This window comes from Somniosus microcephalus, chromosome 3 (assembly GCF_052327205.1).
Source record: "Somniosus microcephalus isolate GS21.2 chromosome 3, FLI_Smic_1.0, whole genome shotgun sequence".
Classification (NCBI taxonomy): domain Eukaryota; kingdom Metazoa; phylum Chordata; class Chondrichthyes; order Squaliformes; family Somniosidae; genus Somniosus; species Somniosus microcephalus.
The window spans coordinates 28,653,725-28,669,973 of NC_140989.1; the positions used below are offsets into that span (position 1 = coordinate 28,653,725).

The 16,249-nt window shown below is 46.8% G+C and overlaps 1 protein-coding gene across 4 annotated transcripts in view; it reads right to left on the reverse strand.

Moving 5' to 3' along the window:
• Nucleotides 1–16,249, reverse strand: part of ttc13 (tetratricopeptide repeat domain 13) — a 55,086-nt gene that overhangs the window by 35,309 nt on the left and 3,528 nt on the right. For 3 of the 4 annotated variants that reach the window (XR_015075911.1, XM_085979774.1, XM_085979775.1), the window contains exons 2-8: nucleotides 12,098–12,192; nucleotides 9,636–9,711; nucleotides 8,291–8,361; nucleotides 7,647–7,712; nucleotides 6,689–6,781; nucleotides 6,442–6,558; nucleotides 4,651–4,761 (exon numbers count right to left, since the gene is read on the reverse strand). Coding sequence is in view for 3 of the 4 variants with exons in the window: in XM_085979774.1 (XP_085835900.1) it covers nucleotides 4,651–4,761; nucleotides 6,442–6,558; nucleotides 6,689–6,781; nucleotides 7,647–7,712; nucleotides 8,291–8,361; nucleotides 9,636–9,711; nucleotides 12,098–12,192 (629 nt within the window). In the remaining variant the exon portion in view is untranslated. The remainder of the gene's footprint in view (nucleotides 1–4,650; nucleotides 4,762–6,441; nucleotides 6,559–6,688; nucleotides 6,782–7,646; nucleotides 7,713–8,290; nucleotides 8,362–9,635; nucleotides 9,712–12,097; nucleotides 12,193–16,249) is intronic. The other variant, XM_085979776.1, reaches the window with a different exon arrangement.

Genomic DNA, 16,249 nt, shown 5'->3' on the forward strand with positions numbered 1-16,249 from the left:
GTCTAAGTGCTAGTGTTTCATTGCAATTCTTTTAGTAGTTCTTGTAGTAGTCTTTGTAAGTGATGTGGGAGTACTTTATCAAATATAAGTAGACAGGCATCTCTGACAGAGACACAGGTTACAGAAGTTAAGATTGCATAGCTATAGCTGCCAATTACAAGTGTGTTACTTCGATGTACAAGTTCCTCCAAGATCAAGGGAGATTAGATTTAAGCTACAGGTACAGCAACCAGCACGGAAGGCGAATTGACCCAGGAACAAAAGATCCAAGAGGAACGGACAACACCTCTACTGACGGAGGCTCATCACACTCGCATCTCAGAAGGCCAACTCCGTTCTTCCAGAGGAAAGAGAGGCAGCCAGTGAATCCATGCCAGCTCATCAGCACGAGGTTGTATAAATTCTGGAAACATTGCTACGTATAGGCCTAGAAATTCAGTATAGCCACGTTTGGGGCGCTACAGCATGGCGTTCGCTAACTTTTGCGCCCGGCGCAACTTAGCGCCACCTTCGTCGATATTCAGTTGCATCGCCCCAAGAGTTTGCTGCTACGCTAAAGCAGGCGATGCACGACTATCATTAGGCGCTAAGCCGGCGATCCGGGGCGCAAACACCGAAGGCGGGCGCAGCGCAGGTGCGGCGAGGTGCTCATTGAGGGCAGACAGTCAGGCGCCGGTCAGCACTTAAAGGGGGAGGGTGGAATTGCTTGGCTGCCACGCCCTGCACACTGCAGCCCTAAGGCAAAGCCTGAACATTGCTTCTGGAACAGCTCCACACCCAGGAGATTGGAGAAGGCCAGGGAGAGAGCGCAGCGCTTCGGCGAGGGTGACCTGAGGCTGCTGGTTGGCGCAGTGGACCGCAGGCGCCATATCCTCTTCCCTGAGGGTGGCAGGAGGCCGCTGCCCGCCGAATATCGGAAAGCATGGAGGGATGTGGCAAACAGGGTCACGTCCAACAGCGTGGTTGGCAGGACACCAACCCAGTGCCGGAAAAAATTCAACGACCTCACTCGGGTTGTCAGGGTGAGTACCCTTTCCAGTATCCTCCTCATCCCTGCATGTGCACCTCACTTTATGGCCAAACAGGTCTGAAAGCCCTAATGGCCAGCCCTCATCCAGCAGCTATGGGACTGTCATGAAAAGCACTTGCGCAATCAGGACTTTAGACACTGTCAGGGCTAATCGAACATGGGAGGCAGTGCGGGCAAGATCAGGGCTGGACGCTGGACACTGTACTTAGAGGCGGTCCTTTCTCTTGCAGGCCAAGCTGGCGCATAACAGAAGACAGCAGCGACAGACCGGGGGTGGCCGTCCTGACCTGAAACAGCTGAACGACCTCGAGCAGCGAGTGGAGCGGATCATGGCAGGCCGGCTGAGTGGCCCCGTCGCCACTGGAGGTGCCGAGCCTGTTCTGGGTACCAATGGTAAGGTCATCACCTTTTTGACCGCTCCCTTTTCACTTGCGCCTCACACCAGCATCCTTTGCCACTATCGAACCAATGCAGTGCACAGCAGCACTCATGCCTCCCTTGCTGCCGCCCTGTCCTCACTCTAAAGCAACTCTTGTGCCTCCCTGCTTTCAGATGGTGACTCGCCAGGTGAGGAGGCGGCCCCTCAAGCTGGCACTGTGTCCGAGTCAGACATAGAGGAGGAGGAAGAGGAAGCCAGCCCATCAGGGACACCCTCAGCCGAGGCAGCCCATGGCCATGATGGTGACACGTCTTCCCTGGAGGGAAGGGTCGCAGGATAGTGAAGCTCCGGGGACCAGCGGCCTGCAGCAACGCGGGAGGGATGGGGAAGCTCGGCGGCCTTCTCCCCGGAGGGCGAGTGCGGCCTCCAGTCCTGCTACGGTGAGCGCAGAGGAGGTGCGGCTCCTAGCGGAAATGGGCGCCCAGGCTGAGCGCAGGCACACTGAGCTCATGGCTGCAGTGGCAAGGATGCCTGACTCCAGAGTCACTGGCAAGGAGTGTGCAGGAATTCGGGGCAGCACAGGCCAGGAGTCTGCAACAATTCAGTGCAGCACAGGCCAGGAGTCTGCAGGACATCGCGGCAGCACAGGCTAGAAGTCAGCAGGACTTCACTGCTTCACAGGCGGCTTCTAGCCAAGTGCTCAGTCGTGCCGTGCATTCACTGGCTGCTGTCATGCAGACACAGACCAGGACCACACGGGCACTAACTGCTGCCACACTCGCTGGATCGGCCAGGCATCGCCGGGGCACTCCCTGTGCCGCAGCAGCCCAGCAGTCTGTGCCTCAGCAGATTGCTGCGCATGCTGCAGTGCTGGTCCGTGCGCGTGCCAATGTATCAGCCGACCAGGGAGTGCCTGTGATCTGTCAGGTTGGCAGCATTCCTGCAGCCAACACTGTCACTCCTCCATTGCAGCTGCCACCAGCTGTTGGACAGACTGCTGCCACCCAAGCAGAGTTGGAGCAGTCAGCAGCCGGCCCCTCCAGTCCCAGAGCTGGTCCAGGCCGACCCCCAAGGGCATCTGCCGTCTCATCATCTGACCCTCAGCAGCCTTCCCCCAGCCTTGCTGCAGCCACTGGGGTCCCATTGAGGAGGAACTGCAGGGCGGGTAGGGGCCAGTCACGGAAGCGAAACGGATCACCCTCGCAGGGGAAAAAGTAGGAGGTGTGGCCAAATGTTTTGTTTTACTTATAAAAGCCGAGACTGGTGTATTTGTTTCATATTTAAGGGCCGAGACTGGTGTATTTGTGTTTTTGGGGGGGGGGGGGGGGGGTGGTTCTCTCCATTAGTTTGTCATGTGGGAAGGGCACAGAGGTATCACAGTAAAAAAAATTCTTAAATCGCACTGTCCATGCTTTCTTTTGGAAGTCCTGGTTGCCCTGCTCGGCTGAGGGCTTGTGGAGCGGCTACATTCATCTTCTGCCATTGGCACAAGCCATTCCGAAAGGGGGCCTAGAACCGACTTGCAATAAGCCGACGGGCGGCCCTTGCACTTTCTGCCTCCCTCCTGTGCTGGTCCTCCTCCTCCTCTGGTCGTCCTCCAATGTCTGCTGGCAGTGGCTGAGTCCTGCGGATAGCCAGTTTGTGCAGCATACAGCACACGACAACGAAATGGGAGACTCGCTCAGGCGAGTACTGTAGGGCTCCCCCGGAACGATCCAGACAGCGGAACCGTTGCTTCAGCACGCCGATTGTTTGCTCAATGATGTTCCTGGTTGCTTGATGGCTGTCATTGTATCCCTCTTCAGCAGGGGTGCTGGGCGCACGGAGCGAGGTCATCAGCCAGGTGCACAAAGGATAGCCTTTGTCCCCGAGAAGCCATCCTCGTGGGTGAGGCTGGGCCTCGAACATGTCTGCCACAGAAGTCTGGCGCAGGATGAAGGCATCGTGGCTGCTGCCTGGAAAGCAGGCATTGACAGCTAGGATGAGCTGCCTGTGGTCACACACCAACTGCACGTTGAGCAAATGGTAGCCCTTCCGGTTGTGATAATCCTCGGCATTCTCTAGAGGTGCCCGCAAAGCCACATGCGTGCAGTCAATGGTGCCCTGCACCATGGGGAAGCCCGCTAATGCTGCAAAGCCCATTGCACACTCTTGCCGCTTGTCAACGGTCATGAGGAAGGAGATGAACTGACGTCTCCTTCTGAAAAGGGCATTGGTCACCTGGCGGATGCAGCAATGTACCGCAAACTGGGAGATGTTGGAAATGTCCCCAGTAGCGGATTGGAAGGAGCCGGTGGCATAGAAGTTGAGAGCCACCGTCACCTTCACTGCCACCGACAGAGACGTCCTGCTCCTCAGCTGTGGCTGCAGATCTGCGCGAAGCAGGTGGCAGATCTCAGTGACCACCGCCCTTCTGAATCGCAGCCTCCGAACACACTGCTCCTCAGACATGTTCAGATATGAGAACTGCTGGCGGTATACCCTGGGTGGGTAAGGCCTCCTTTGCCGACGCCTGTTGCCCCTTCTCCGTCTGGCCATGACTGGCACTCTCTGAGCCCTTTGAATGCAATGGAGAAGCCCAACGTTTCCACCCATTGCAGCCCCCATTATATGTTTCCAATCAATGCTATGACACTGAAGTTAAAGACAAGTGCAAAGCTGTGGCCTGAAGCCACAAGTACCTGTGCGAGTGTTGAGCCAAACCAGAAAGCTCTCTACCTTTGTCTCTCTCCAAAGATCCATCTCTCACAAAGAAGGAGTGGTGCAAAATGGCTGCCATTTATACTGCAGGAGGAGTCCCCTTTAATTAGCGCCCCCCACCGACTGGGAACCATTCCCCTCTACCAGTCGCTAGGGGCGCCAGGCGCACAATAGGCCGGCGCCACTGAATTTCCGGTTCGGGGCGCACAAAGGGCGTTGCACCATGAAATGACGTCAGGATCTGCGCGCGCAAAGGTTTTGCGCCGCCGCTAAATCTTAACTGAAATTCGCGAGAGGCGCAGATCGCGCTGCGCCCGGGCGCTAGCTGCTTAGCACCCCACTTCTCCTCCTCCTCCTAAGGCGCTAGCGGCTGGCGCAAACAACTGCATTTCTAGGCCATAGACTTTAAATAACTTGTCAGCTATCTAAGGAGTCTAATCCTAAATTAATCCCTCTGCAGCATCCATTATTCTGGATTTATCAGACATCTAAAAGCAGGCAGACCTGGTTGAAAAACTTAATTCTTGCACAATGCACTCACCTTCAGCATACCTCTGTGATAGAAGGTTAGACCTTTATACAGCATTGCAATTGGCTGGTATTTCTTCATTTCTAAGGACAGCTGGAAGTCTTCATGTGCAGCTGCATAATCCTGGATGATACAGTCAAACAACAGTCAAAAACCTACTTAGAACTTTCTAATAAAACTGCTAGAATTTTTTTTTTTTTTTTTTAAACTTGGTAACAGAGGTAACTATTTTGCCAATTTTGTTACATGAATGCATCAAACTTAATATCTTCCTCATAACTTAGTTCAGTATGGCTGAATGCCATTGTGCTTTGCCACACATTGGAGATCCTAATCAGTCATGCCTTCAGGAGAAGATAATACAAGGACAGGAGCCTGTGGGGGGGGGGGGGGGGGGGGATGGAAATCAAAAACATCAAGTTGCCATGAAGTCTGTTTCTTCATTAAGTCAAGAAAACTTCAACTCTTCCAATTTATCCCCCTCGGTAAGTGCACTTACTTACACCCTCTCCTACCGTCCCCCCACCCCACCACCCACCAACTTCTCTCCCTTTCCCGAGAACATTAATTAGTTGCTGGGTTACAGTTCCGCATGTGCTCGTTGCCTTTTGGTGCCTCGCTCGTCGCCCTTTGGTGCCTCACTCAAGTACAGGCATCAGCCTGGAGAAAGTGTCTGTAGGGTATTTCTTCAGAGCGAGCCTGATCTTTTTGCAACATCTATACTTTTTAATAATTCATTCATAAGATGTGGGTGTCGTTGGCAAGGCCAGCATTTATTGCCCATTCCTAATTGCCCCTGAGAAGGTGTCGATGAGCTGCCTTTTTGAACCGCTTCAGTCCTTGTGGTGAAGGTACTCCCACAATGCTGTTAGGTAGGGAGTTCCAGGATTTTGACCCAGCGACAATATATTTCCAAGTCAGGATGGTGTGCAACTTGAAGAGGAACTTGGAGGTGGTGGTGTTCCCATGCGTCTGCTGCCCTTGTCCTTCTAGGTGGTAGAGGTTGCATGTTTGGGAGGTGCGGTTGTACACACTGCAGCCACGGTGCACCAGTGGTGGAGGGAGTGAATGTTTAAGGTGATGGATGGGGGTGTCAATTAAGCGGGCTGCTTTGTCCTGGATGGTGTCGAGCTTCTTGAGTGTTGTTGGAGCTGCACTCATCCAGCATCCAGCCAAGTGGAGAGTATTCCATCACACTCCTGACTTGTGCCTTGTAGATGGTGGAAAGGCTTTGGGGAGTCACGAGATCGCTGGATAGTGATCAGGGGTGGCAACTCTGGCCAATTTCCCATTCCCTAACCAAGGGCACTGTACCAAATTGTAACGTTCCTACTGCCTTCCCAGCCAACAGCAGTTAAATCAGCACAGACCTGTGATCAGATATGGGGCATCCCTGGTGTGTGTGGCTCACCTACTCACTGCTTTAACCAGCTGACCCATCAGAGGAGCAGTCTTGGAATGTTAATGTTTGAGTAAGTTTAGCAAGTATAGATAAATCTGCCTCAAGGATTCTGGTCTTTAATGCGAGTCTCACTAACTTCCATTTATGGTAATAACTTACTCTGCAGAGTCTGGGTTTACCTTTTCTATATGCTTCAATGTTTTATATAAGTCGAAGAGCTCCCCCTCTGCTAGACTGTAAGGCTTAAGCTTGATGACATTTCTGCTACTGGAGCTAAAATTTTACAATGTTATTCATAACAGTTACTAGCTTCAGTTTTTATGGCTGGGTTATTAGTTTGTTACTGTACAGTGTAATAAACAAAATATTGCTAACTACAGGAAGCACAATCACCTGCTTACCTCAGATATAAAGTAAAGAGTGCCTCTATGTCTGTACAAACGTGCTGAAGGTCGCAACTGAATGGCCCTGCTGAGGTCATTTAAAGCCTCGCTAATTCGACCCAGTGGGGACAGAATCTGCAGAGTCCAAAAACAGAGCCACCATGCAATATTATAATGCAGCGTATAAACCAGACTAAACGCAATCCAATACTACAATCATGTCATCAAAAATAAAGGAGTCATTGAACAAAGACAAAAAGCTTACCTCTGCTCTCTGCTCAAATACTTCGGGTGCATTAGGTTCCAAGGTTATAACTCTGTTCAGCTCAAAGAGGGCAAGCTCAGCATTTTTGATGTCCTGAAACACAAACGTCGCTTGGAATAGCAGCACTCTACAGTAAATGCAATACATTTTCACAGAAATCACAGAATCACAGAAACCCCACAATGCAGATAGAGGCCATTTCGGCCCATCGAGCCTGCACCGACACATATCCCACCCGATCCCCGTAACCCCTACACCAACACATATCCCACCCTATCCCCGTAACCCCACGTATTTAATCCCCCTAACACTAAGTGTCAATTTATCATAGCCAATCAACCTAACCCGCACATCTTTGGACTGTGGGAGGAAACCGGAGCACCCGGAGGAAACCCACGCAAACACGGGAGAATGTGCAAACTCCACACAGACAGTCACCCGAGGCTGGATTCGAACCCGGGTCCCTGGCGCTGTGAGGCAGCAGTGCTAACCACTATGCCACCGTGCTGCCCTTTTCTTTTGGTTTGTAATCAATGTTCCCTGTAAGCTGTGCTTCTTTCTGCGCGGCCCGTTTCTTTTAATGCGTGGTCCCTTTAAAACCTGCGCATGCGCAGTATTTACAATTTAAAGCCAATGAGTGGCCTGTGCAGGACCTTGCAGCTGACTGCGCGGCCACGCACGATCTTAGCGGGTACATTGTTTGTAATCCCCCTCCATTATGCTTACATGAACATTTCAGAGGGTATCTTGGTAGATGGTGGCCAATCATTACGAAACCGTGATCGACATAAATAGCTTAGTTTGTAACTACCTGTACCACACAGATTAACTTATTGGATTTACATAAATATCATTCAAAACATATAAATAAAAGTCAAAGCTCACAATGAATTGTAAAAAAATATAAGCTTTCGGGTATCACACCTAGGGCTTGAATTCAAACAGGAGACATACTGACCTGTAGACCCTTCTTTCCATACGCTATTCCCCTTCCGTAGATGGCACTCACTAGTTCCGGGTTTCCCTACTCACATTGCACGGACACAAAAATGAAGGGAAGGCAAGTAACAGAAATGTAGCAGCTCCAGGTAAATGTGCGTCGGAAAAAGTTGCTGCGCTTACACCAATTGTTTTTACCCCTAATCACACAAAGTGAATATACATGCATTTTCTGTCGGGTATTTATTCAATACCTCTGCAGTGATTTCCCAGCTAAACCATCAGGTCTGCAAAATCTTGGCACATGTATGAAATGAATACCATATTCGATATTGGTGCAGGGATAAATATTCTACTGCACAGGTAATGTTTCTCAGCCTCCACATGTTAAGAATTTGCTTATCAAATGACAGACAGCACTCATTTATGGGATACAGAAAAAAAGTCAGAAGATCCCCACCCTAAAACACTGGTAATACTAAGGCAAATATTTACCATAACGTGCATGATGTCCTGTGTTTGCATATCGCAAATATTTTATACACATACACAGTTATACTTTAAAAAATGTAAATAACTTACAGGATGGGTAAAATGGATAAAGTGTGCAGGACTAGAGTTATGGGTTACAATTTTGCTGTAAATTTGATAAAATGTACATACCTGTAACAGTGCTGAAAAGTGTTTTATTGCTTCGTCGTGCAAGCTATTTCCAATCAAGGCATAGCCAAATGCTGGGTAATTTGGAAGAAACAAACATCAATTAGCAATCATTTAGAAATAATTCAAAATTTAAGTGATGCTGCAGTTCATTTCCAAAGAATTCTAAATAAAATTAACTTGTTTCGCTTCAGCTTTCTGTAATTTTTTTTTTTTTTTAAACAAGGAATTAAGTGCTTATGGCATCAAAAGGCCAGCTGGATGCATTACTGAACGCAATACTGAGGGAGACGGATTAACACATGCAAATTGAAGAGCAGCACCTTGGCTAATAACTGTATGAGCAAGAGTAATTAATATAGGAGAAACACAGTCACAAACCCAGGATAATTCAGCAGTCTGCACCCCAATGGGGCCAACGGCACTCACAAATATTCAAAACCAGCAAAGATACATCAAAAACATAATAAATTTACTGATGATCTTTTTGTATCTGTCGGATCTGAAGAAGAGATACTGACTGCAAATTTCATTAACTAAAAACTGAAAGCAATACAGAACAGAAAGGCCAGAGTTTCAATCACCAGCCTGGGCTGACAGCTGATCCCAAGCAGCAACAACGGGCTTCAGTGCCCCAGTCAAGGGAAGAAAAATGCTTCTTGACTGCTATCCAACAACCCCCGCTGGACATACAAAGATGTGGATGCAGGGTGGGGACAGGATCACCTTTGTCCATGGTGCCCCCTGCAGCTGAATAGCCCAACTCGGCCCTCACTGTCGAGGCTCACACATTAATGATGGGCACTTGGGTCAGGTATCAGAGGGTGCAATGTGTTTATGGAACAATACCCATCGGGAGCTGACAGCAGTGGAAGCGAGCAAAGAAAGTTGGCAGAGGGTAAAACTAAGTTTTCCTTCCAACGGTGTCACGCTTTCTACAACTTTTCCTAGAATCACTAATTGCCCAAATACACCACCGATAATCAACTTCAAACACAGCTACCCAACTACAGCACAGCTGATCCCAATTGGACCATTGCTGCAATGCAGCATCCAAGAACAGCTTCCATAAAATAGATCGAGTTGGTGGGATTTGCTCAGCCCTTCCCCACAGGTGGCAGGGGCTAATGGAAGAGTGCCTGCTCCCGCACCGTTTCAAACAGTCAGCTATAGAGCAACATTGGTGGCAGTCTCAGAACAGCGCCTGTGACCGTTGCCTCAGCCAGGAAATAGGACACGACCTAAAAGAGAAGACAATTTTTTTTCCCTGCAGAAAAATGATGGCTTTTCCTTGACTTCACTAGCCACCTTAAAACTTACTGACAACCTACGAATGAATAATACATACCCAATTCCTCATTTGTATTTGCATTGATGGTAGAAAAGGGGAACCTCTTTTGTTCAGCCAAGACTTTAGCTTGACTCTGAAATTGAGAAACATAATACATTATTGTAAATAAACAGACAGGGGTATACCAAGAAACTATAAAATATAAAGAATTACAACTGCAAATCGGTTCAAGAGTTTAAAGAGTGATCTGTACACAGCATCGCAATCATTAATCCTCAAAGTATTCAGCCTGGGATGGTTTGCGCTATGTGGCACATTTTACATTTGCTCACCACTGCAAAAAATTCAACATAGTCCGACTGAGGCCATTTATAATGAAATCCTAAACAACAGAAAATGCTGGAAAAACTCAGCAGGCCAGGCAACATCCGCGGAAAGAGAAACAGAGTTAACGTTTCAGGTCGAAACCCTTCTTCAGAACTGAGAAAAAAGCAGGGAATGAAACAGATTAAAAGGCCAGTTTGGATGCTGCCTGGCCTGCTGAGTTTTTCCAACGTTTTTCTGTTGTTATTTCGGATTTCCAGCATCCACAGTATTTTGCTATCGTATAATGAAATCCTGTTGAACACTTCTTCCACTTGTACAATTCACAATATGAAATATAACAGGTCTGATTAATTTTCCACCAATTCCTGCTGAAGATTACATTCAAGTCGGTGGCAATTAAAAATCCAATTCCTGATCCTCCTTCCCAAAACACAATGGCCCATAAATTCGGGTCCCAACGCGTGAGTACGCACGGGGTACTCATGCGTAGGCCCACCGAAAGTGCCCGTTTCGTGCATGCACTGCGCGGGAAACCGGCACTTCCATTCCCCTGAAAGGGGTTGAGAGGTGGAATGCATGCGCCGGAGAGGCAGCGCGTGCGCATCGAACTTACTTTTTTTTCCAGGAGGGCAAGTCTCCAGCAGTTACACTTTTAAAAAGCAGGCGCAAGGCCTGCTTTTAACAAGGTAAGTGGTGAATTAATTAAAATTAAAACATTTTTTCCACAGGTTTATTATTTTTAAATACTTTAAAGAATAGTAAGTTTATTTTTAGCCCCGTTAGAAAATGTAATTAATTTTTTCAAAAATTAAATTATTGTTTAAAAGTTATTTCATGTCATTTATAGTTATTTTAAAAATGTGATTTTTTAAAAATTTATTTGAAGTTTTAGTGATGTTTTGGGGCTTATAGTATTTATAGGTTTGACAGCTCTTCCTGTCAAACTTATGAATGAAGCATTCCCTGCTACCATTGGCTCTCCATGGCCCCATGGCCCACGTGATCCCAGGGGACACATCGAACTAACTGCGCCCCTGGGATACGCAAGCACTGCGCGCCGGCAGTTGGAGGAGGCCCAGGATTGGAATCACACGTGGGCCCATAGCTCAACGGCCGGCACGCAAGGTAAATGTAGGTCGGGGGCTTGCACCCGCGGGAAGCCCCCGACCCGAATTTCTGGGCCAATAACTTCTAAAACCAATGAGAGAATAAATGTCATTGCTCACAGTGACTGCCCAGTATTAGCCAGTGGTGCAGAAAAGCAAAGTGAGCGAACCCAAACTCTCTTGTCCGCCTCTCAAGGGCAGCACTGGCCGGGCCAGAGGGAGCAGCTCGCTGGTTTGCATTCTCAGTTGAATATAGGTGGCTTGGCAGAGGGGTGCCAATTTTTTTCTTTATAAACCATATTCGTAAAAGGATCTTCTACAGCCGCCAAACAAGCTTTAGCAATTTGATAAAACATGCCCTTAAAGGTTCAACTGGAGATCATTACAGTCCTGGAACACTTTCTACACAGCAATATTTACTGTGAATAATAGTGTAATACTTTGGAAGGTTTGCCCCTTCATTTTATTATACCCCAAGATCTGGTTTGAAACCAAATTTTATTTTAGGCCATTCCAAGTTAATTATGTTTGGCATCTGGAAACTGTAATTTCTAAGAGAAAAGGCAAAGAAAAGTCAATAAATAAATGCCTGAACAATGCTGACATGAGCTAGACCCAATGCTATATGTACTGTATGTACTTTGTTTCTGAAAATGATACAAACTTAGAAATCTACAATCAAATATAGTGCTAGTTATAAATCAACAGACTGTATGGCTGGAAGTGATCCAACTGACTTCACCCTTTTCACTTGGTATCTTAATGACTCATTAGGCTACTAAATAAAACTGCAGCAGTAAAATAAAATGCAGGGTAAAAAAAACAGGAAGTAAGGAATGAGTAGTTTTGCTGCTTAAATTTTCGACCAGAATTAATAAATTAACGAAGTCAAGCTTTAGTTCATATAGAATATCGAATGCCTTCTTTAAAAAAATTACAGGACATCCAATTGTGTATGTTACTGTACATAGCTTTTAAATTTTACATTCAGTTCAAAACAATAAAACCACAGTACATTCATAATCACCAATATCAAACAATGGATTTAATGTGCCCATGCTTTTTTATTTAAACAGGACAACATACCAGAATTTTCTCTGTATCAAGGGACGGCACTGGGTCACACGGTGGAGCCCCTCTAGGCACACAGTCAGTGTCTTCAGGATTCAGAAAGGACGACTCTAAAACGTTAAGCAAAACAAACCTTCACTAAGCCATTTAACACACTGGCCCGGATTTTGCGGTGGGTAATGACGGCGAACCGTCAGTGTTCGCCGTCGTTACCCCTCTGAAATGGACTGCAACTTCACGATTTAGCGCGTGCGTATCTAAACGCGGAAATCCTGAAGTTACGGTCAGTCATTCACTGCTCCAACACTGGCTGCGCTGTGCGCACCACCCTCCCACTCCACCACAGCCGGTAAACAATGAAATCAGTGAGACTGACATAAACTTGGGCTTTTCCATGTTAGTATTGCTGTTAAATACCCCATTAAATGTTAAGCCTTGTTGGAATAGGTGTAACTTGGGTTTTAATATGTATTGACTGCTGAACAACCGTTTTGGCCCTAAGAAACAAATTTGTATATTTGTGGAGTGTCAAATTTCTCCATTAAGATAAAATTACAATTTTTAAAAATGTATGTTTTTTTTGAATTTGTTCATGATATATCAGCTTCTACTTTATGCCCACGTGAAAGTCCCAAACTTTATTTCGCGCACGAAAAAGTGTGGATAAAAGCAGCTTTTCATTTCCTGGTTTGCTGTCTGAGAATTCGTCAATGTGATTGGCTGCTTAGCCAGCTTGATGACATCACTGTTGCTGGACGCTTGATAAGATGGTAGAGATGCAAGGACTTTTTTTTTAGCGACGTGCGAAGTGCACACTATTATGCAGCATATTCAAAACCATGAACACTCACTAATCAAACATTTACCCAGAATAGGCTATAACATTTACATAATATTTGTTTCTATTTGAAGAAAGAGGAACCTAAAGAAAATAAAAGTAAGACATTGCGGATGTGGAAATTTGAAATAAAAACAGAAAATGCTGGAAACACTCAGCAAGTCAGGTAACATCTGTGGAGAGAGAAAGAGAGTCAACGTTTCACGTCGCTGATTCTGACGAAAGGTCATCAACATGAAACGTTAACTGTTTCTCTCGCCACAGATGCTGCCTGACCTGCTGAGTATTTCCAGCATTTTCTGTTTTTATTTAAGAACTTGCATTTATACATTCCACACACTAATACAATAGCAAAATACTACGGATGCTGGAAATCTGAAATAGCAGAAAATGCTGGAAATACTCAGCAGGCCAGGCAGCATCCGTGGAGAGAGAAACAGAGTTAACGTTTCAGGTCTGTGACCCTTCATCAGAACTGGAAAAAGTTGGAGATGTAACAGGTTTTAAGCAGGTACAGTGGCAGGGAAAGGGGGTGGGGAGGGGAGACGAGGAAGGAACTAAAGGGACAGTCTGTGCTAGAATGCAAGGCAGGAGAAATAACGTTGCAAATAGGGATGGCAGAATCATCAACAGCTGCCACCTGAAAAAATGGAGGTAGAAGTTATAGTCTGAAATTGTTGAACTCAATGTTGAGTCCAGAAGGCTGTAAAGTGCCTAATCGAAAGATGAGGTGCTGTTCCTCGAGCTTAACGCTGAGCTTCATTGGAACAGTGCAAGAGGCCGAGGACAGAGAGGTCTGAGTGGGAGTGGAGCGGAGAATTAAAGTGACAGGCGAGCAGAAGCTCGGGGTCCCCCTTACGGACTGAACGGAGGTGTTCCGCAAAGCGGTTGCCCAATCTGCGTTTGGTCTCCCCAGTGTAGAGGAGCGAATGGTGAGTAGCGAATACACTATACTAGATTGCAAGAAGTACAAGTAAATCGCTGTTTCACCTGGAAGGGGTGTTTGGGGCCCTGGACATTGCCTCATCACATCATCAGGAAGTCCCAAAACACTTCACAGCAAATTAATTACTACCAAAGTGTAGTCACTGTTATGTAGGGAATCAGTCTTGAAACAGATCAGGAACAGGGACCAGTGGAACATTTGAGTGGAGCACTACATTTAAAAGAGGGAAACTCTACTCCATTAAAACACTGCACATTTCAGTAGGTTCATCCACAAATAAAATCCACTGCCGAATATCAATCAGGGGCAGATTTAAAAAGAACAGGCTGTATGTTTTATAGCAAATGGAAATGGTGGAGAGAAAATGAAACTTCCAGTACCGGCAGTAGTACTCTGGTGTTGTTCAGGATAGCGTGCTGATCTCATGTTGACATCCCAAAGCGCTTTAAAGCCAATTTTGGTGGAGTCACTGTTGTAATGTAGAAAACCCAGCAGCCAATTTGCACACAGCAAGATCCCACAAACAGCAATGAGATAACGACCAGATAATCTGTTTTAGTGATGTTGGTTGAGGAATAAATATTGGCCAGGACACCGGTGATAACTCCCCTGCTCTTCTTCGAAATAGTGCCATGGGATCTTTTCTGTCCACCTGAGGGGGCAGACGGGGCCTCGGTTTAACGTCTCATCCGAAAGATGTAACCTTCGGCAGTGCAGCGCTCCCTCAGTACTGCACTGCTCAAGTCTCTGGAGTGGGTCTTCAAGAGTGCAGAGCTACAAGTTTGAAGATATTATGTATACTCTTTGTTCTTGGACAGCCAACTGTTTGACAAACACTGAAACACATCACCATACTATTCGGTAAGATCATGGCTAATCTTCTTCCTCAGCTCCACTTTCCTGCACTATCCCCATATCCCTTAGTATCCAAAAATCTACCGCTTTGTCTTCAACATACTCAACGACTGAATCCTCTACCCCAGAGGGCTGAGGATGCTCGAAGATTCACAACCCTCAGTGAAGAAATTTCTCATCACTTACCCTGAGATTATGCCCTCTAGTTCAAGACTACCCAGGCAGGGGAAACAACCTCTCAGCATCTACCCTGTCGAGCCCTCTCAGAATTTTATATGTTTCAATGAGATCACCTCTCATTCTTCTAAACTCCAGAGAATATAGGCCCAATCTACTCAATCTCTCCTCATAGAACAATCCCCTCATCCCAGGAATCAGTTTACTGAGCCTGTGTCGCACTCCCTCTAAGGCTCGTATATCCTCCCTTAGTTAAGGAGACCAAAACTGTACACAAAATAAACTACTGAAAAATCCACACTGGTTTCTGTTTGTCTGGTTCTCGCTGTCGGGACAACACATCCTACTTACCAAAGTCTGGAGAGCTTGGGTGCAGTTGACAAGAGCCAGGGCTCAGGGATACCCAAATGTGTGCTGAAGATTAGCCAACTAAAACCAGGCAACTGACCATCACAGAGCATTGGTAAGCTTCCCACTACTTATCCAGCCAAGACCACAACTGAGCCATTGGATGGCAAGGTTACCTGGAGCTAGGTGGGAAGAATCCAGTGACTGGTCTACCCTTCCAGGTTCCACTGATGAGCCAGGCTGGCTGGTCAAATAACCGGGCCCTGCAGTACTGCTCAGCTCAGCTCTTACACGACTGAATCTGCGACAGAGGATTAGCTCAGTTACAATCTTCCATCTGCAGGCAAGTTAGTTGGAAACCATATCAACTCCTACCTGTCTCCCCACTCCCACCCCCCTCTAAGTACTGATATGAATAAGCAGTTTGGACAGAAACCCCTTATTTCTAACAATCAGTACAATTGATGAATGGTGCTGAATTAAATAGTGACTGAAAGAGATCTGGGACTGATAGCAGAATCAACACTTACTATGCCCAGGCATTGCTAAGGAACAATCAATAAAGCTAACAGTGCAGAGGTATAATGCCAAATCAGTATGGTATAAATCTGAAATAACAACAGAAAATGCTGGAAAAACTCAGCAGGCCAGGCAACATCCGTGGAGAGAAAATAGAGTCAACGTTTCGGGTCAAACCCTTTGTCAAGACTGAAGGCCAGGCTGGGAGAGAAGAGAGAAGTGGAGAGACATTAAGAGGTATTCAAAACGAGACAAGATGGTGATAGGACTAGTGGAGACAAAAGACGGCTCTAGATTAGGTGTGGAATGCGCTGGCAGAATGGGAGACAGCTGCCATGTGGGAGAGAAAAAAAGGGCCAAAACAAAGGTGTGGATAAAAAAATAAGTAAAAATGTAATAGGGGCCGAGGTTATGATCTGAAATTGTTGAACTCGATATTGAGTCCGGAAGGCTGTAAAGTGCCTAATCGGAAGACGAGGTGCTG